General features: G+C 34.6%; 1 protein-coding gene across 1 annotated transcript in view; it reads left to right on the top strand.

Annotated features, from left to right (window-relative positions):
• LOC113071010 (GPI ethanolamine phosphate transferase 2-like) overlaps nucleotides 1-23505 on the top strand; it is a 135461-nt gene that overhangs the window by 24996 nt on the left and 86960 nt on the right. The window contains exons 5-6 of the mRNA XM_026244390.1: nucleotides 14792-14930; nucleotides 19323-19535. Coding sequence (XP_026100175.1) covers nucleotides 14792-14930; nucleotides 19323-19535 — 352 coding nt within the window. The remainder of the gene's footprint in view (nucleotides 1-14791; nucleotides 14931-19322; nucleotides 19536-23505) is intronic.

Raw genomic sequence — 23505 nt, 5'->3', positions numbered from 1 at the left:
TAAAGTAGTAGAGGAGATAGGGACAGGCCATAGATTATTAGGATTGGCCTGCCTCCAATATACAGTGTGTGCTTTCTAGGGCTGTCAAAATTGCTCAAAAATAGCGTTCGAATATTCCCTTTAAAAAACACATGAATATTCGAACTATTCGAACATCTGTTTGCGCATGTTGTCCATGACGCCCATTACGTCAATAACAGGCCAAAATAATACAAAGAGACATAACTACTTGTATAGGTAGTCTATTTAAGTTGAAACATATATGACAACGTATTACCTATACAAAAACAAGGAAATCAACTAATGGCCAAGACTGCAGACCTCGCGCTCTCTCACCCTCACGTTCTCTCACCCTCACTTTCTCTGCGCATAATGGTTAAAATGAACGAACACATTTTTGTGCCAGCAATTTAAGGTCGCGACTGTTGTCCCAAATATAGCAGGCTCCATTCAGTGATTGAAACAAATATTATTAATATTAATTGAAGTTTTACAACATATAGAACTGACATTGAATGCTCTGAGCGAGCTGTGCTGTGGTAAACATGGAACTTTTCCTTAGCATGAAACGATAAATAATCAAACCTCGGATCCATTGCTTGACAGAACTCCCCGAAGCATGCCCCATCCACGACACTCATCGGTCTCATGTCCTTACAAATGAACTAAATTATTTTATCCGTTATGGCCTCTTGTCGTGTTGCAGACAAAGAGCTTGCGGCGGGCGATGCAAAGTGACGTTAAGTGTCAAGACGTGACTGTTTAGCTGGAGTTCCACACATTATGCCATGCTCATTTGGGTGCACATTTTTGAGATGTGACCTCATGTTGCTAGTGGTCGAATGATATGCTAACTGTATCTTAAATAGCTTGCATACAACTTTATCTCGTGGGTCAAAAACGATACCTCACTTTCTCTGCTGCGGTCTCTGCACTTGCTGGCATCTTCCATGAAGACGCGTCAACTTTCAGCAGTGATGCTGTGCCAGACAGTGCGACTCCTGTGACCTGTGACCTGTCCCTGAACCCTCAGCCACTCGCAAAGCAGACAACCACGCCCCTACTACCGCGGACGTTTTTTTTTTTCAAAAAGTTTTTTATTTATTTAAATATTAATTTTCACCTTCGAAATTCGTTTTTTAAAACTATTCGAATACATATTCGAATTTAGAATATTCGTTGACAGCCCTAGTGCTTTCCGAGTAGTAGTAATAGTAGAGATTTGAAAGCACATAGTGAGTACAATTGACTAAACAAGTATATGAGAACAAGCTGTACAAAAAGTAAAGAAAGGAGAGAAAAGCAATACTCAAGTGCCTTGTCTGTGTCCTTGTTTGGTGGAGTCATGCAGGTAGAGTCGATGATCTTTACACTAGTTAGTCTGTACACAAGGGCTGCTGCGGTGAACTAACCAATTTTATACTCGCCTGATTTCTTGTTATTGAAGTAAGCTGGCCATGCCTTACTTCTTAGCAAACTGAAATTGGAAAGGCACTGATATGCACTAGAACAAACACGACCAGAGCACGTTTACTATGGTAAACACAGTAATCAAAACAATGTTTCCTAGCAACGACAACCACGGTAAAATCTAATGAGAACAGAAAACAATCTTCTTCTGCTGCTTGACTGCTTCTTTTGTGCCTTTCTGCTTCTTTTCTGAGGCTTGAGCGCATTTATGCACTCAATACTTGGTCGGGGCTCATTAAGCACAAATTCCAGCATCAGTGAGGTGTGGCATGGAAGCAACCAGCCTGTGACACTGCTGAGGCATTATTGAGCCTTCAACTCATCTGTAGTGTTGGATCAACCATTTCTCATTTTTCTCTTGAAAATATCCCAAAGATTGGCTGGCCAAGCAAGCACAGTAATATAATGGTCAGCAAAACACCTGGAAGTGGTTTTGGCACTGTGGGCAGGTGCTAAAGTCATGCGGGAAAAGGAAATCAGGCATCTCCTTAAAAATTTTCAGCAGATGGAAGCTTAAAGTGCTCCAAAATCTCCTGGTAGAAAGCTGCATTGACTTTGGACATGATGAAACTCAATGAATCAACACCAGCAGACGTCACGGCACCTTCACACTTTTGTTCCTCTCCAGTCTCCCTCTTGATGCACTGACCTGAGTTTCAGTTTACTCCTTGTGAAGCTCTCCCAAGTGTTTGAATCGGCTTTGTTGGACAGTATTCTCAAGCTTGCGTTCATCCCTGCTGCCTGTACACTTCCTACCCAATTTCTTCCTTCCAGTCAGCTTTGAATTTAATATGCTTTGATACAGCACTCTGTGAACAGTTATCCTTTTCTGTAATGACCCCCTCTGTGACCTACTCTCTTTGTAGAGTGTGTGAATGTCTTCTGGACCATTGCCAAGTCAGCGGTCTTCCCCATTATTTTGATTTCAAAGAACAAGAGATACCCGGAATTTATACTGTAGGGATTGTCATTTAATGAAACTCTAATGTAAATTTGACTATATGATGTAATTTTTTCATTAGCTGTAAGCTCTAATCAAAAATAAAAAAATACAAAAATGTTTTACTTAACATGTATTGAATCTAGAATATATGAAAGTTTCACTTTTTGAAATAAGTAAAAAAAAAAAAAAAACTTTTTCACGATATTTTAGATTTTTTATAGATGCACCTGCGTTCCCCGGTGATCCCGGGGTACACATGACAGGAGAAAATTGTTAGCCTGAATGCAATGTAAATTGCTTTGGATAAAAGCATCTGCTAAATGCATAAAATGTTAATAAAAAAAAATAATAATAAAAAAAAAAAAATATATATATATATATATATATATAAAAAATTTGATCAAAACGGACAACATTGTGTCTAAGAAAAACAATATTCAGTTCTTATTTATTGAACTGTTGTGTAAGATCAGTATCATATTTGCACTTGTGTGCTATTGCTTAACTATCAGTGCTTTAAGTGGGCTGGTACGCACCGGTACTCAGTAGCTCTTGAGCGTACCGCCACCTCTCCGTGCACCCAGAATGTGCTTTTAGCGTACCGGTACGTTCATTTGTTTTAATCAACTGTTTTAATAGAGGTTTAATCCTTGGCCTGCTCTGCCGCTTTTCAGAGCGCCCTTCACAATGCTTCCTAATTCGTCCCACCGATAGGAGAGACTACATTACCCATACACCCTTGAGTTTTACAAATAAAAAGCGCATGCGTTGCTTTTGCCGCTGTTAGTGTCAACAATTCAAAGTGGCCGGAGAAGATGTGTGAAACACCCACACTCGGTTCGGTTAAAATGCAAATATAATGAACAACACTAAATGTGCTCTCCTGGACTCAGACTCTTAAGTACTTAAACATCACGGTTAGAATCAGATGACTCGCTGGTTGACACCCCACCAAACCTGAATGATATCGCTGCAGGTCAAACACAAGCTAATGAAGTAATGCAGTAGCTCTTTCAGGTAGGGTGACCAGACGTCCCGGAAAAATTTCGGGACAGTCCCGAAATCTAGACTGTTGTCCCGAATCTGGCCCTAATTGTCCCGAAAATTATACTAAAGCAAAATCTTGAGTAGTGTCTGATAAACATTAAAAACTGTCTGCGGAGGTTGGGTCATCCTGCAACCAGCCCCAGCCGGCTGCTCATTGGCTGCAGCATCTTTTTTCTAAGTTCAAAAAAAAATACCGTAGGCGGCTAGGCACGAATGTAGATATTAATTTATCTAATAAATCTATATGCACAAAGACAATATGACCTTTTTGTCCCAGCTGCGAGGACAGTGATGCAAGTGTACAGGAGTGATTGACAGTTCGCGGCACTGTGTACAAAAAATACGTTTAAGCTCATTAGCGTTAGCGTTACAGAAAGTACTGATTTACGCACTGTTACAACAGTCATTGTTTTTTTTTTTTTTTACAATGACATTTCAATTCATGATTTTAATGTTGATGTTTCTTGTGGCAGACCAAAGAGTAATGATAGACGATCGATCTTTGAATAAAAATGTGTTTAGTTAAGGTTTGAAATTCATTATCTTTTATTATAGGCTATGAAGTCTAATATCATAAGCCCCCCATCCCGTCACCCAAGACCACAGACACCCCTTACCCCCCCCCCCCCCCCCCCAGCATCCCCATATGCTATAATAGAGTACCGGCACCTCTTTTGGGCCACTTAAAGCACTGTTAACTATATGATATAAATATGTGACAAAAACTCAAGCAGTGGCATGTTTGCCCCATATCTTGAATTTGAGGGATATTCTAAAATACGTTCACGGCTCCATCAATGAACTGTATGACATGTCAGGTCTGTGATCCTGGAGTCTCAAGTGTCAATTTTTCAAAACTGAGATTTATACATTACATAAAAACGGAATAAATAACCTTTTGATTGATGTATGGTTTGTTAGGGTAGGATATCAATATTTGGCCGAGATACAACTATTTGAATATCTGGAATCTGAGGGTGCAAAAAAAATCTAAATACTGAGAAAATCGCCTTTACAGTTGTCCAAATTATGTTCTTAGCAATGCATATTACTATCAGAAATTAAGTTTACAAATGGAACCATGATTTTTGGCATAAAAGAAAAAAGATCATTTTTACCCATACAGTGTTATTTTTTTGGCTATTCTGTTTATTGCTATTTTACCCCAGCGACTTAAGACTGGTTTTGTGGTCCAAAGTCACAAACATATATATATATATATATATATATATATATATATATATATATATATATATATATATATATATATATATATATATATATATATATATATATATATATATATATATATATGTACTGGCACACACATCCTTGTGATCTCTTACTCACACTTCTCTTTCTGGCGTCCCTTTATCTCTCATTACCTGTGAAACAGCGCAGGCCTCCCTCCCCTGAGATCAGTGGGTCAGTTCTTCTTCTCTGCTCTTCTTTTAACCAGTGTGTTTCTTTCGATCTGCTCCACATAAGTGGGTGGTCATTTATCTTCCATGCAGGAATGACATTTACTGATTGTGTGTTAATATACAGTATAAAGTGTGTATTTTAGTTTTTAGTGTATAAAATGCGGGTATGTTACATGCAAACACCGTTTCTGTAGGCATATTAGCTCTTCCGATGCCTCCATAACAACTTAGATAGAGTCATGGTTAATATCAGAATGGCAGAGGTTCTTGATAACATAAGGTGTGACCTTTAGAGCCATCGCCAATAGTTACAGCAGTGATTTGGACAGCTGCACTTTTGTCTTGAGATGAACTTTTAGGCTTCCAGGAAGAGCACACGGTGTTGAATGAAGTCATATCTGCACCTTTGAACTGTCCTCCTGCCATAACACACTGGAGAGTTTCAGTGATGTACTGGTGAAACGTCTTTTTCATGCAATTACTGTACAATTAATACGGATTAAAGCTTACAAGAATGACTCCAAATTACTCCGGTTTGTGAACAAATCATTCAGATCAGTTTTGTGAAACTAGATTAGATCTGACTCAAAATAATGTGTCTTTTACAAATGGCACATTTCTACTTTGTAACTAAAGCAGATTTCATGATTTCCAGAGACTTGGTCTGTTCCTCACACAAACTATTGCATGAGAAGACTTGAATGCAAATTGTACAATACTTGTTTCTGAAAATATCCCTCCCCACACCAGATTTTGCAATAGTAGTACGCATTCATTGAAATTGTGTGGAGAATAGCAAAGTGCAGTTCTTCAAAATTTTGTATTACAAAGATGAAATTCATATGGTTTTTAGAGGGACGTGAGAGGAAATAATGACAGAATCTTTTTTCTATTTTTTGACGGATTCACAGGTTAAATTGAATTTTAATGTCAAGGCTCCTTGACATAAAAAAACTATTCACACCAAGGCTGTATTATTTGATCAAAAATGCAGACCCAGTACTATTGTGAAATAATATTAGAATTTAAAATAACAGATGTGAATTTATTTTAAAATGTAATTTATTCCTGTGATGAAAGCTGAATATTAGCATAATTACTCCAGTCTTCAGGGTCACATGATCTTGTAGAAATCATTCTAACATGCTGCTTCACTGCTCAATAATCATTTTATTATTTTGTTATCATTGTTGAAAACAGTTGTGCTGCTTCATATTGTTGTAGAAACCATTATTCTTTGATGAATAGAACCCCCCCCCCCCCCAGCATTTATTAAAGCAGAAATGTTTTGTAACAGTATATACAGGTATGTGTTTACTGTCACTTTTGACCAATTTTATGAATCCTTGATGATTTTTCTTTTTCTTATTGACACCAAACCTTCGAACGGTAGTGCACATATGCAGAATAAAATCGTTTTTGTACATGCAAATTCAGTCAAACTGGTAACTGTGTTTCTTCTCTTTGAAGGCCAGCAGAGAATGGGTTTTAGATGTTGTGTTTCTGCTCAAAGCCCCATCATATGGACACCCAACATGCATTTTTTGTAAAAAAGACAGAAAACATGACTAAAATGTGCGTGATTTGTCGCTGAGGTAACTGACCTGTTAGCTTCACTTTGATATGTTCTTGTTGTCATGGTATAGAGGCTCTGAGGGTCTCTAAAAGCCCCTCTGCTGTCACAAGAGTCATGGAGTATTCAGACATTACTCATTAGACACACTGAGGTGTTTGAAAGCCGTTGAATCGTATGCAATCTTACTGTTTGACAGTCTCATCTTCAATTACACAGAGCTGTGATGCTGTCCGGCTTAACATGTTCATCCTGTGCCTTCCTGTTTGTATCTCTTGTGTAGTGATGAGATGTTTGTGTTTTTCATTTGTGGACTGAGCTGACGGCCCTCGCGTATAGAATCCATCCAAACTAATGAGATTTCTCACACATTTCCCTCTGTCTTACTCTGTTTGTTATTTTTCATATCTTTTTGTATTCATATTTTTAATAACAGCATGCAAGTGTTTCCTGGCATTCTGTTTTTCTGAAAAACGTATATTATAACAATACCTTTTGTTTCTAACCCACTACATATTATTTTTAAATTCAGCATATTCTAATAAACATAGGTAACATTAGTAAATGTGTTAGTTAGTTATTAATAAATTGATTGCTTAATAACTGTATAATATAATTTAAAATATATAATGTAAAATATAGATTTTATTATGTATTTGAATGAAACTGTATTTTAAATTATGAAAGCATTAATTAGTCTAATATTGCAAATGTATATGTATTATTAAATGGCAGATTATTGCAATTATAATATTGCAGTTATAATATTTAAAAAATATATTTTATAATAATGCAATAATAATAATAATAATAATAATAATAATAATAATAATAATAATAATAATAATAAGACTATTATATTAATAATAGTCATTAAAAATGTTATTGTCACACCTTTGGACCGTTTTGTTGTTTTCACCCTTCATGTGTTCTTTGTCCCAGTTTTCCCTCATGTCTGATTGTCATTTGGTTCACCTGTGTCTTGTTAATTATCCTCATCTGCCTATGTGTTTAAGTTCTAGTCTGTCCTGTGTTACCCTGGTCCGGTATTGAATACTTTACCTCTTGTGTGTTTTACCTGCCCTGTCTGGATTACCCCTTGTTGCACACTACCGTATTTTCCCGACTCTAAGTCGCACCTCTTTTCATAGTTTGGCTGGTCCTGCGACTTATAGTCAGGTGCGACTTATTTATCAAAATTAATTTGACATGAACCGAGAGAAATGAACCAAGAGAAAAACATTACCGTCTCCAGCCGCGAGAGGGCGCTCTGTGCTCCTGTAGTCTACACTGGAAACATAGAGCGCCCTCTCGCTGTTGGAGACGGTAATGTTTTCTCTTGGTTCTTGGTTCTAAATAAATGCGACTTATAATCTGGTGCAACTTATATATGTTTTTTCATCATCATGACGTATTTTTGGACTGATGCAACTTATACTCAGGTGCGACTTATAGTCCGAAAAATACGGTAAATATTATTGAACCCTTCTTCATTGTCGTCATTATAGATCTTTATACACACCGTGACCGTTATATACTACTACAATTTTTTTTTTAAATTATTATAACATAATAAATGTTTTATTGTCAATTATTATATTACATGTATATTTTATTATACTGCATCAATAATAATAACATCAGAAATTGTGTACGTTTTTTTTATAAAATTTTAGTAAAACGTTCATAATGTATTTCAATAAAAATTGAATAATTGTATTTAATATAAAATACTATATGAAATATTGTATTATTACTACTACTAATAATAAATATGCATTTTACAAATAAACATATACCACAGAATTTTTTTTCATTTTTTTTTTCATTTTGATTCTCCTAAAACACCTTCTTTTTGCCATCCAGTGCTCATGTTGTAGAGATTGGGTTTGTACTAGTTTGGTGCAGTTCTTCCTGTCTTCCTACATCATTTTTTTCTCTCTCCTCATGTACTCTCACGTTCCCTGGACATCCTCTGTGATGAACACATCAATTCATTTCTCCTCCAACAGAACAATCGTTTCTTCCCTTTGTGTGGTGCGGCAGAATCCCATAAAGGAAGCCGTCGATTCCAGGCTTGGCACAATAGAAGATCTTGTCTTCAGCCGCTGGCCTGTGCTATATTCTCTCCTGCTCTTCGGGGCCGTACGGGGCCACAGGACCCCAGAGATGCATCCGGTGTCTTTGTACTGAGGTTGTTTGCCTGAAGTGGGAGTTTGGATAATATCCTGTTATTCCCACTCAAACCGATGCATGTCGTGTAAATTACAACACTTCGGAGAATCTGAACATAATGGTACGCTTTAATTTCCTGTCCTCCTTTTCCAAGTCCATATCCCTCCTGTGAAGACAAGATTTGAGACTGTAAATTGGGCCATGCTTTTATACATTCTCCCACACTGGTTTCTTGTGTCTACTTTGTATAATTACATGCAAATCTCTCATTTGCCTCGTTTTGGGACAAAGTATCCGTAGAGGAAGTGGTCATGTTTGCTGATTTTGCTATTCATTTCCCGAGCAAGCTCGTCTTACTGTAATGAATACTGCTGCATTGCAGAGACCTTGGACATTCTGCTCTGTTTAAATTGAAATTGCATATTAGTTGATGCCATTGAAAGTCTGTTATTTAAATTATTGAGCACTTACTGTGACCTGTACTGCCTCGTCTGGCTACTTGTTCTTTCTCAAATGCTTTTAGTCCAGAGCGACTCAAAATACTCTCTGTACAGTCTCTTTGAGATGCAGTTTTGTCTTTCCTTGATAACTGTGCCCTAGAGCATCATGGGTAAAGTTTCTAGCTCAAGTACAGGACTTCTGCTTTTTGCTAGAATTGATGTCTACAATAAAAATGCACATTAGTTTAGTGCATTAATATGACGCATTAACAATGATCAGTCATTTACAGTGTTTGTTAATTTTGGTTCATATTAATTTCTACATATACTTATAGATGATTAACATTTATAAGTTGTATAAATGAGTGGTAATAATGATGGTGATGATGATGATTATAATAATTATTATTATTATTATTACCACCATGGTTATTATGGTTATCTAAAACTAAAACCATAAAATATATTTCTGTTTCTTGAATAAAAAACACAAAACATAATTAATTAATTAATAACAATTGTATATAAAAACAAAAACTAAAAAATTACTAACTACTAATTTAAAACTAAAATGAAAGCAAGAAACATAAAAGTAAAATCTAATCTTAAAGCATTAACAAAAACTATAAGAGTATCTCAATACTTAAGTAATACTGCTAATAATCTAACATTGTAATTGTAATTTAATACTTTAAGTTGTATCAATTAATCTGATAATAATAATAATAATAATAATAATGTTTTTATATTTAACATGGCCTAATACATTTGTTACACTAAGTTTGATAATAATAATAACAACAACAACAACAAATATTAAATATGTCAAGTTGCATGAACTAATTTATGATGATTATATATATATATATATATATATATATATATATATATATATATATATATATATATATATATATATATATATATATATAATGTACCTCACAATATTATAATAATAATAAATGACATATAATGCATTTTTAAGATTTCAAGTTGCATGAAGTAATTTATGATGATTGTGATTATAACAATACATTTTAATTATAGTAGTTAATATCAATAATTATAGCCAATAATAATATAATTAATCAGAAGTTTTTTTACATATACATTTCAAGTTACATATAAGATATATAATGTAACTTAATATAGAACAATAATTTATTATTATTATTAATATCATTATTGCAGAATGATTTAACAATGAACAATAATTATATATTTGTACATCAGCATTAATTTACAATTCATCATTATTAAACAATATATTATTAAACAGTAATTAAACAGTTTCTATTCTCTTGAGAAGAGCAGCATGAACATCCTTCCGACACTCTCCTTTTGTGTTTGATGGATGAAGGAAAGTTTGGGTTTGGAACATCATGAGCATGAGTACATTTTCCCCCTCCTTTAATAGCTTGGCTGCTGCCACAAACTCCACAAGTTTCTTTTTCTCTGAAATTGCACTGGCTTCCCCTGTTCTCCTCTTCAATTAAAAAAGGGCCAGCATTAAAGAATCTCATGAGAAATCCGCCTAAACGACTTCCTGAATATTTAAACGATGGTTCTGGAACGTTTCTCACTGGTGTGTGCAGGGAATCGCTGGAAGTGGCAAAAGAAGCGTCTGGGTTTGGTTTCTGTGCCTGTGAAATCTCCTCACAGATTTACAGCTTTTTTCTGAACCTATTCCCTGCGTCCCCTCTCTGTTATTCCTCACGCTCGGTCTTATTCAGTCTTTCTTACTTTCTCTTTCTTCACTCCCCCTTTCACTCTCCATGATTTAAATTCATTACCTTTGTATGAAAACATCAGGATTAAAAATATCATTATCCACATCCATATGAGCTGATTTCTTCAAAAGGAGACAATTGAAAGCATGCTCATGCTGCTCTTGGGTGTACAGTGAAGACACTCATAACGATGTGGAAAGACATGTATAGTTTTGAAATCCTACTGATCTCATACAAATGTATAATGAGGAGGACAAAAAAACATAAATGTGGTCCAGACGACCCAATAATGAATTAATAATATGCAAATATAGTATTTATTAATATCCTGAATTAACTTTTGTTAATTTTTTAGTTTAAGCTTTAGTAATTTTATTACAGCATGTGCTTCAGTCATTTCAGTTTTGGTTTTTAGTCATTTTTAGTTTTTAAATTTAATCATAACATTTTCGGTCTAAACGTTACATTTCAAAAGCATTTTATTTAATCGTTTCAGTTAACCCTGCACCTTATGAGCTGAAGTCCTCTCTGAAGTCATGTGACATTTGTCGAAGTCGTTATTTACTGAAAGTTTAATGAAAATCACCTCCATCTAAATTCTCCAAACAAAAATCTAATCAATTGGTCATGTGTTGTAGTTTATTGCATTTTTAGGTACTAAAATGATATTTAATGAGGAAAGATTAAAACTGTAATTCACAGTTTCTCCTGGTGTGTTCCACAGAAGAAAGAGAGTCATACGGTTCAGAATGACATGAGGGTGAGTAAATAATGACCCGCTTTAGAGGAACTATTCATTTAAGCCGTCTGTGATTCCTCAAGGTTTCTTGGAAGAGCCGTCTGCAGTGCTATTAAAATGGCAGGGGGCATCTTTCATTCTTTTACCTTGTTCCATTTTCATTTTTTATTCACTTTTCCCACTCCTTGTCTCAAACCAAATCACTATTTCCTGAAGTCAGAAATCACTTTTGTGCTTTCAAATAACAGTCAGTTCATTCATTAACACCGTGTTTGATTCAGCCACGTCTAAGCGCTCAACAAATCACTGAGATAAATTCACACGCACCTCTAGTTTATTGCGCTCGTTCCCGCAATGAAGTCTGAAACTCTTGACTTTTTTAAAAGAACTCCCAGTGGTTGCTTCATGTTGAATTATTTTTCAAAGCTCCTTTTAATGTCGCTTTTCTTTATTAGTTTTGTTCTGCTTTAAGCTTTCTAGTAAGATGTAATGGGAAATGCTCTATTTTCAATGCATTTTTATGGGAAGACGCAGGCACCCAGAGGATAACAGTGAATCACATTATAAAGGAGGGAAAGAAAATAACGCTTTATATTCTTATATCAAGTTATTTATTTTCCTTGCTCTGTTGGCTGTTCTTTATCCTTAGCCCTGCGATACGAGCACTGTGTTACAGTCATTACTGCACCTCAGTGTGATAGCAGTTTATTTCTGGCTCGCCGCTGGAAAACAAGTGCCCTAAACCTGCCACTGCTAACAGGCATTCGCGGATGGGACACCCCCACGGCCCTATACGATGGCCGTCCTCATGCCATTATTGAGGTGAAATTGGCCATCTACTGTAGGAATAGTTGCAGTGTTTTCCTGTAACACAATGTTATTTCAGAGCAGAGCAGAGCTGTTGAATCTGTTGTATTGTCCCTTTTAGGTCTTTCAAAAGTTTGCATGCCCATAAAACAGCCTAAACCAGCCCAAGGGTGTTTTTCTGGTCTTAGTTGGCCACCAGGCTGGTTAGTCAGGTCTGGTTTGATGATTTTAAATGAAAAAAAAAAAAAAAAAAAAACGGCAGGATTTCTTGCACAATATTTCTGTCTTGTTTTCCAGTAGAAATATATATATATATATATATATATATATATATATATATATATAAGGGAAGTATAATGAGGCAATTAGATATTAAGTCAGTTACAAAAAAGTCAAAATTAATTGAGTTTATCCTTCATACAGTAAAAAAATAATTAAAGACTTAATTTTTCAAATTCAAAACAGTTTTGATTATTAGATATTTTTCATGTTTTTAAAAATACTTGGTTCTGATAAGAAAATACGATTTTGTATTTTTGTCTTTTTTCATTACGAGATAGAAAATGACTAAGGATTTCAGAAAATTTTATTAGAATTAAGTTTCTCAAAAATATATATCAATGAGGTCCCTTTTTTCCCTTTGAATTAAGTGAAGTGGAATTTTCTAATGGCGTTATTCATGCTGCTTGTCAAAAAAAAAAAAAAAAAAAAAAATTAGAATAAAAATTAATTTAGAATATGAAGCCTATTTGTATTAGGTTTTGATAAATTTACTTTCATGACAATTAATACAATTTTCGTCTGGCAAGCCTCTCATATGTGGCAAAATAAATTAATTATTCTTTTTAATATTTATTTTCTTTTATGATTTTATTTAAAATAGTTTTTATTTATGTAGAAGTAAAATTTTAAGCATAGCTAATGTAATATACATGTATTTTTTATTTTTGTCCTATATTTTTTTTCTGTATACATATTATTTATTTATTTTTAGTAATTACATATTGTTTTATTTTTTAGGTTTCATATGTATTATTTTTATCGATTGATTATTATTATTATTATTATTATTATTATTATTATTATTATTATTATTTTTTTTTTTATTAATTATTGTATATTGTTTGCAGTATTTGCATCTGCTTTAGGTGCCTTGAAGGGATAGTTTTTTGGAAACAGTTTTTGGTCCCTATTGACTTCAATTGTTTTTTCTCCATACTATGGAAGTCAGTGGCTACCAGCAGCTGTTTGATTACCAACATTCTTCAAAATATCTTCTTTTATGTTCAACTGAGGAAAGAAATAGAGTTAGAACAACATGAGGTTGTGTAAATGCTGATAGAATTTACATTTTTGGGTGCACTACCCCTTTAATGTATAATAATTTACACAAGGAATGGCTTTAGCTTGTACTTGACGGTGATGTGTTGGGCAATCACAGCATATTAAGAATTTCCTTAGCTAATTTCCAGTTTGTATTTCCCACAAGAAAGTGCAAGTCAGTGCACGCTATTATTTCCCCACGCCGCTGGTGGATAGTTTTCAAATGGCTTATTCACAGTGCTTGTGTGCATTAACTCGGACGGGAGGAAGGCTAGTCATTAGCCATACGTTTAGCGGGCTCATGAATATTTGAACTGCTGTGAGCAGAGGATTGGTTGTTAGCGTGGCATCATCAGTGTTAGTGGCAGTAAGAGCGTTTGGATGGCCAGCTGTGAGCGCAGCGGTACAGGGCCCAAGAGTGTGTGAAGGACGGCTGTTTAGTGTGTGTGTACAGCTTCAGAGTGCCACTGAGGGATTCAAGTGGCTCTGACGCACTGAGAGACTCTTTGACGTGAAACCAAGCTGATCTTCCTCACATCCCTGATGGCAGAGAGAGAGACGGGTCCCCGCGGCTTAGCGCTGAAACCTCAGTGATTTGCTCCAGTGGAGAGAAGACCATTCCAGCGTCTCTCCCACACACTTACACAAACACACATGATGCACAAATACACACAAACATACAGCAGGATCTGTGATGAACTCACAGACCAAAATCTATTTTTCAGAAGTTTTGCAGAAGGCATGATGCACAAATATACAGCAGGAGCTGCAGAAAACTGTCTGGAAATTGGGAAAATTTACATTGCAGAATTCTTGCAGAAATTGTTTTTTTAATTTGATTTACCTTAATGTTTTTTCTAGCCATTGTTGATAATGTCAAGAAATATTTTTGTCACATTGCAAAAAAGTGATTGATTTATTATTTATTTATTAATTTATATTTTTATACAATATTATGTGTATATATATATATATATATATATATATATATATATATATATATATATATATATATATATATATAAGCAATTTATAAGTAATCATATTAATTTAGACTGTTAATAAATATAAATATATGTAAATATTTTTCTTTTCTTTTTAAAAAAAATGTCTGGTTCAGGAATCTGAAGGGACGTTGCCCAACTTACTGGTTCTGTGTGGAGACCACGGCATGTCTGAAACCGGCAGTCACGGCGGATCTTCGGAGCCAGAAATCAACACGCCCCTTGTGCTCATCAGCCCCGCCTTCAGGAGGAAAGGTGAGTAGCACAGGCCACTGGTGGCTGTTCTCTAAAGTAGACTCTATATTGAGACATTTGTCTATTGGATTTGCCAGAAAATCCCATGTTAGAAAAGAAAAATGATGTTATCTCATGGTGTTTTGAAGGAAAGTTTACTCACATTTAGTTTCTCCTCCAGACATAAAGGTTATACGACTCTTTGAAGTTCAAGAAAAACATTTTGGAGGATCTTCTATCGATTTCCCAAAGTTCCTCTGTTTGAAAGTGAAGGTTTTTTTTAAGCATAGGTTGTATATTTGATGTCTTGGTTCTTCAGTAAAGTATATTGGCCAGACTTAGTGCAATCCATACACAAAATTCCTCCCACAGTTGTTAAGCCGTATCCAATAATGACAGATATCCAGCGAAACAAGGGCTCTAATAGTCCTCGGTCTCCAGCAAAGAAGCTTTACTCACAATAAACAGTCCCCAGAATGAGAGTCGGCCTGATTGGGTTGATGATGTTTTATCTTTATCTTGCTTTAAATCAAACTTTACCAGCATATTCACACATTCATTTAAGAAAATGCATGTCTTTGTGAGGGACGGGGGCTGATCGTGTTTCTGATGCACCAGTTAATAAGTTATTTACCATTTTACTGCGAAAGCTCAAGGAACAGGAAGCTACAGTAGAGTCTCACAGTATCAAAGGTCTGTTTCAGCAAACTCTCAGCAGCGATTATGTGTAAGCGCATGACGCAGAACAATGCTTAAATCAAAAACAGTTGCATTTTTCAGATCAGTGTTAATGACTGGGCAAGATATTCTTAGAATGTGCAAAGCTGTGCGCTACTGTTCATCTGTTTAGGAGTTGTTTCAACCATTCTTGCATTTTAAATCATTTGCAAGAACAAAAAAAAGGATCTGCTTTTGTTAGAGCTTAAAATGTAGACAATTTTTTTTTTTTTTGAATAATCAAGAAAGTATCTGTAAAGTAGTGATGAAGGGAAGTTGTTCCACTAAAAAGAGCTTTATGTGTTTCACACTTTCTTTGCTTGCATTCTTTTATTGCATTTATATTTTTCTCCCTATTTTAATCAAGTCAACTATTTTAGTTCTTGCATCACAGACAGCCAAAACATTTTTTTTCTATTCTCTCCTGTCCTCAAAATTATAGTTAATGTAGCAATTTAATGCTGATTAGCATTAATTCAGTACAAATTACAGCACATATAGTTTTATTCTGGTTTATAATTATGACTTTCCAATCCAGTCAGTTCACATCAGATAAAATCAAGTACATTTTTTCTCTTGTAAAATTGTATTTTACTTAAAATTATGTGATCACTTTGACTTGAATATAAAAATCATGTTTAAAAATATTCAATATTTTATGATAGAGATTTTATGGGTAAGATTTTTTGTTTGTTTTTGAAAGAAGTCTCTTATGCTCAAAAATACAGTGAAAAGTTAAATAACTGTAAACAATAAAATAACTGTTATGTATAAAAATATGTAAAAACATTACATTTATTCAAGTGATGCAAAGCTAAATTTTCAGCAGCCATTATTCCAGTCTTCAGTGTCACATGGTCCATCAGACGTCATTGTAATTTCTTCTTATTATGAGGATTATTTGATGAATATAAAATACAAAAGAACAGCATTTCTTGAATTTGTATCATTACAAATGTCTTTACCGTAACTTTTCATCAAATGAATGCATCTTTCTGAATAGAATTATTAATTTCTTAAAAAATAAAAATCATGTTGACCCCAAACTTTTCAACAACTGTGTAGAAAGTTAAAGTTCTACTGTAAGGCTTTCTATATGTGCTCCTTCTCACATATCCTATATAGACTCATGTAGTTGTTCCCTGCACAGTAAATCACAAATGTCTGTGACAGTCTGATTGCATTAGAGGAATTCTGCGGTGAGTTGCTGGATAATTTTACGGCCCGAGGGTTTTAAATTACCCACTGATTCATCTCTGTCTAATAATATGAAGCATTAATTCATTTTTTCCCTACTGTTTTATAATGGATTAATTTGCATTGAGTCTAGTGTGTAATTGATTGTGGCACACACACACACACACACACACACACACACACACACACACACTGGTCATGTGATGCAGTACACAAAGTGAGCACATGACACTCTTATAACCACGTGTGAATAAACACACACACACACACGCTATACTCACGCCCTAGAGTGTGAAAATCTGTGAGAGATGCTCATTATCCACTTCCACTCATCCCTATATTCTCTCTCTTTCTCTCTCCTTTATGAAAGTGTGGAGTGGCAAAGCATCTGTCTACACCAGACTGTCAGGGTGAATGTGATAATTGTTTCTTTTCCTGTATGATCTATTTTTGTGATCTCTTACTCATTTATACTCATGCACACACACGCATTCACACCAGCTTTCTCGTGCAGCACTGTTTTTATTTAAAGATGAGCTCATTTTCTCACCCGCTGCATGTGGCGCTTTCATGCTGACCTCATCGTCCATCACAGCGCTATAGCCGCAGGTAAAACCAGTGCTGTCTGGAGAGAGACATGGCAGACTTGTTAATAAGCAGCTGAAATGTTGTTTTTATTTTTTTTGTATATGCATAAACTTAACCTGAATTGACTTCATTTGTGTCTTTGTAACTCCATCGGCATTTTACATTGCAAAGTGAGTCTTCAGAGAGATTCAGAACAGACTCAATTCAGTCAGCTTTAACAATCGATTTACTGATTCTTTTAAGGATATGTGTGTTTATTTTTATGCACAGCCAGCGAGGACCGTGCAAAAGCAATGCAATGCCATTCAGCTGAATTATAGATAAAACTTTTGAGTTAACGCTACAGATTCATCAAAAACACAGTGCAGAGAACACTGACTTAATCAAACGCTGATGTTGATGTGAAGAATATATTATAATTTTTACTTAGTGTCATCAACTTCCTGCTAGAGATGAAGTGATCTGCATTCATTAATTAATATGTAAATATGGCAGAACAGCGCTGGAATGAGAACAAAAGTAGCAGAAAACTTTTGGAGGGATGGATGGATATATAAATAGATGGAAGGGTGGATAGATTTATAAATGGACAGATGGATGAATAAATTAATTGATTAATGGATTAAACGATGGTCAGATGGATGGATGTTTAAATGGATGGATGATAGACGGATGGATAGATGGATGGATGGATGATAGATGTATAAATGGATGGATATATATATGGATGGATAGATAGTTTTAAATTGATTGATGGATGAATGGATGGATGTATAAGTATATAAATTGGATGGATGGATAATAGATGGATGAATACATGTATAGATAGATAGATAGATAGATAGATAGATAGATAGATAGATAGATAGATAGATAGATAGATGGTTGGGTAAATGGATGGATGAATAAATATATATATATATATATAATATATATATATATATATATATATATATATATATATATATATATATATAAATTGATGGAGGGATTGGATAAATGGATCGATAGATAAATATATAAATTGATGGACGGATGGATAGATGGATGGATGGATGGATGGATGGATAAATGAATAAAAGGATGGATGTACATGTATACATGAATGAATGGATATATAAATGGATGGATGGATAGATGTATAAATAGATCAATAGATGGATGTATAAATGTATAGATGATTAATGGATGGATAAATGTATATAAGGATGTACAGATGTGCATGTATAAATGGATAGCTGTATAAAAAGATAGATAGATAGATAGATAGATAGATAGATAGATAGATAGATAGATAGATAGATAGATAGATAGATAGATAGATTGATTGATTGATTGATTGATTGATTGATTGATTGATTGATTTACTTTATTGTAAAACTCCAGAAACTGCATCTCATGGACAGAAGTGTGCTGTAAAGGACCGCATTTTTTAAAAATGTTATATTCATCATCCTAATAATTTGTCATGTGCGGAAACCTTACACACTGAGTCTGACGCATATTAATTAATACATTGTGCAAAACAGTACAGTAGTCTTAAAGCAGTGAGGATGATCTTACTGTTCTCTCTCTTCTTAAAAAGAGAAAAAGAAAGGAAATATTAGGTTCATCCAATCCTGAGAAAATCCAAACTTCTTTATCAAGAAGCTGCAGGATTAGCAAAACCCCTCACAAAATACTTGTTACGGATGCAAAAAATGCAGAAAATGAAACCTGATCTACGTACTGTACATTTTTTGTTTAAGGACAAAAAAAGTTTTGGAGGCAGTGTGTGTGTATTCGTGTCTGACACAACATGAGGTCATATCTATTTTTAAACGTGCAAAGATTTCAGATGAAATTTTCAGACTCTGTGTGCAATGACTTCAAGCCTATGAGCAGTTAATGACACATATCTTGCTGTTGCAGCGGGATTTGATGAGCCAGGTGTCCTGGAGCAGGTGGATCTGACCCCCACCCTCGCACTGGGTCTGGGGTTACCCATCTCCAAGAACAGCGTGGGCCATTTGATTCCAGCTGTGTTTGAGGAGTTATCACTCAGAGAACAGCTGCGCCTCCTCCAGATCAACGGACACCAGCTCAGCCGCCTCCTACAGGACAGCAATCCCACCTTCCACAAGGGTGAGTTCACATGTGCAGTACAAAGCTAATGCATAGAGCAGCATTCCCACAGAGCCGTGATCAGTCCACAAACCATCTGATGCAGTTTCAAACACATGATCTAAGAGGCTACTTATTGGCCATAATAATAACTTCATGTCCCAAGCCAGGAGGTCCAAAAAAATTGGACTGAAGTCCAATTTTGAATGATTTTGGTTATTTGGACAGATATGTAAACTTCACTTCTCACAGATGGATCATCAGCAGCAGCAGTGGAAGTTCGGAAGCCTTACAATCCACATGTTAATTAGTAATGATTGATGAGACACATGGATGTGCCTTTAGCCACTAATTGGCATAAATAGAGAGCATTCAACAGAAAATTTTGCTGACTGGTATTAGTGAAGAAAATATCACTATATTTGCATATAGCACAGGATTTGTAGGTTTCCATTATGTGGAGTCCAAGTTTAAACGGAGTGTGCATCCAATCGGATATCAGACTGATCAATCAAGATGCATGAAGTGTGAAAAAAAAAGGCCCAAGAGCTATCACAAGAGTTTTTGTCTGAACTGAAATACTTAAATATTGTGTCAAAAAGATGGATAGATGATGTATATTTGGTTGAAGGGGATGCATGTCTAAATGGATGGATAATGGATGGATAAAAAGGAAGGATGGATGGATGAATGGAGGTACTCCATGAAGTCTTGTTGATGTGTTAATGATTTACCCTTTACATTCATAACTTAACTAGTTACAAACATTCAGTAAAAAAAAAAAAAATTTAACTAGGGATGTTCATTTGGTTTATTTTTCCTAACCGACAACCGATGCGCATTAACCGATTATTAACTGTTAACTGACAAGAATATTTTAAATTAGAATTTAATTAAATTAGAAAGGATAAGTGTCTGCGACCCGTTAAAAATACTAACATTAGTTTCTCGAGGATTAATTTTACATGCGCAAATAGCAGCAAAAAACAGAACATGAGGATTCACATGCATCACATCACGCATCTGTAGCGCTTCTGCAAGTTTAGAAAAACATAATAAAGTTAGGCTATATTTCATATACAGTACAGACCAAAAGTTTGGACACACCTTCTCATTCAAAGAGTTTTCTTTATTTTCATGACTATGAAAATTGTAGATTCACACTGAAGGCATCAAAACTACGAATTAACACATATGGAATTATATATGGAATTATATACATAACAAAAAGTGTGAAACAACTGAAAATATGTCATATTGTAGGTTCTTCAAAGTAGCCACCTTTTGCTTTGATTACTGCTTTGCACACTCTTGGCATTCTCTTGATGAGCTTCAAGAGCTAGTCACCTGAAATGGTCTTCCAACAGTCTTGAAGGAGTTCCCCATTTTTATTGTGAATGTACACAAATAAAGACAAACCTTTTACAATTCTGATTATCTTTGACTAAAAGGAGAAGTTGCTTCCACTGTTAAAAAGAAAAAATTCAAGTGAATTTGTGCACACAGTTAAGATTTGCTACCTTGACAATGTAGCCTTTTCATTATCATAATAAAATACAGTCAGTTAAACATGAAAAAAAACACTGCTCAGTTTAAATATGTAATGAAATATGTGCCGTTAAGTGTTATCACTGTACCGCCGTGATGTTATGCAAAACATTTTGTTTATGTAGATATTAGAAAGCAAGTGCAGTAGGTTACATAATAAATAATAATTTGGCATTAAAATACATCCCGAATATGGAAACATTTGATTTTGTGTTGAATGAGAGACCCAACGTGGTTTCAGTTTAGTTTTAACCTAAATTAATTTGTTTTGGCTTGTCATTTATATTGCTATAGGTTCTTATATTTTTTAATTCTTGTTCTTTTCTAAATACTGTTAGCTGAAAGGCTTTGTTGTGGAGTGAGGTGAACTAAAATAGCCTAGCTATGTTTACAGTGTTTATAATAATGTTTGTAAACATTTCATGTCGGCATTAGGCCTATTTCTGAATAAAGTAATAAAATGTGACTTATATGTTTTTTCTCTCTAAAAAAGAAACAAATTTTTTTTTAATTATACTCGTAGCGTTATTTTAACCATGCCGCAAATCTTTTTCAATATTTAAATAAATAAATAAATGACTTTTTAAACCATTTAACTGATTGTGTTAATCGCTCAAAATTATATAAAATCGGTTACCGGTTAACCAGTTAAAATGAACATTTCTAACTGAAACAGAAACTTATTAAAAATGGCTTTCAGTAATTTAAATACAGCTGAAAGAAAATGTTAAGAAATATGAGAAAAAAAAATTATATTTGATGAAAAGTTTGAAAGTCTAAAACAGTGTTTTGTTTTGTTTTATATTTGTTTTGTTTTGTTTGGTTTTAGGTTTGAATCTGCCATTTAATAATTGAATGTTATTAAATAATATAAATAATGCTAAAGTTACAGAGTCAGGGTCTCTCAGAGTGTCTCTTATACTTTCACACTACATTTGACTACTAACTATGGCATTTATCTCATAAAAGCAACAAGCTTCAGTCTTGTAGTCTGCTTTAGTTTTCAATCCAGTTCAGTTTTGTTTTCCTGTTTTGCTGCTTGAGTAACAAGCTCATGAAACCCTGTCAGTAACCTGACATAAGAGCACAGGTTTGAGTACACAGACATGACTGCATTTAGAGCACTTTAAATCCATAGAAATAGAGAATTTATACCCTTTAGCCCAAGCCTAGATGTGTTTGTATATGTGTTTGTGTGTCCTCCGCTGTCTCTTTTGCAGTTTGGTTGCATTTTCTCTCAGTGGGATATCTGGCCTCCCACAAACATCCATCTCTGGCTCATTCACTTTCCGCCTCTTGCAGGATTGAGTGTTTTGCTGGGTTATGAGGTGTGTGTGTGTTTGTACAGGGTTAGAGGGTTTGATGCTGATGTCTGCTGACATTTTCATAGACTCGTGTTGCTGTTTTCTGGAAGTGTATGTCTTGTGTAGCCAGACATTTTGACTCGTTATAAATCTGAATCACAGCTTATTCTTGCTACAAACTGTCAGGAAGAGATTGTTTGACTGATATGGGAAGCAACCAGAAGAGTGTTTTTGTTTGTGTGTGCATGTATCTAAATTTGTTGAACAATAACAGATTGGCAAATTAGTGCACGACAAAGTCAATCCGCAAGCAGCTGCACAGATGCTGATGCATCCCATGGATCGGCTTTTATGGTGGGAAGAAGATGCTTTAGCCGGCAGAGCGTATTTTGTTTGCCCGTGCTGTTTGAATGAGATCATGATAGATCATGACAGGATAAAATATGCGATTTGCCTTAATGTAAACACTGTTTATATATGTGCACAAATTGTGTCAGTCTGGTTTTCATATGCAATTTTATTCATGCATATGTTTTTTTTTTTTTTTTTCTTAAACTATGTACATCATATTTATTGTTAAATAATGTTTTAATTATTAGCATTTACATTTTAAATTATAAATTACTTTTATATATTACTGTTTTTATAAATATTTGAGAACAAAATTAAATGAAATATATACAGCTGATTTATCTGTTATTTGCTAAAACTAGACCTGAGTTAAAAAAAAACTTTTTTTTAATCAATGTTTGTTATCTGCATTTGTTTGTGCCTATTTCAGCTTTTTTAAAATGTATTGTTTAGTGTCTGTTAAGCCAGAAACAAATGATGCAACAAAAATACATTTAATTTAATTATTAATATTATTATTTTTAAATGGAAGTACAAACATTTCTGTAAAGACAACACGGTTTCTTTTTTTAGTCCTGTAGTTCCTATTCTTCTTGAGATTCCCTATGTTCTGATGTAGGCTTAACCTGTGCGCTCTAACTCCAGGAAATTGTGTAAAACCAGCCAATCAGATCAAAGTTTATCATTTCAGCCCACTCTTGACATTCCTTTGTGTACAATATGCATTAGACATTGAATTTCCCCCCTTTCACCTGTGCTCGAGTGAAGGTTCGAGAGGCGTGTGGAGG

The sequence above is a fragment of the Carassius auratus genome, unplaced genomic scaffold (assembly GCF_003368295.1).
Source record: "Carassius auratus strain Wakin unplaced genomic scaffold, ASM336829v1 scaf_tig00005670, whole genome shotgun sequence".
Classification (NCBI taxonomy): Eukaryota; Metazoa; Chordata; class Actinopteri; order Cypriniformes; family Cyprinidae; genus Carassius; species Carassius auratus.
The sequence above is the reverse complement of the archived record's forward strand: the minus strand, read 5'-3'. Positions and strand labels throughout refer to the sequence as shown.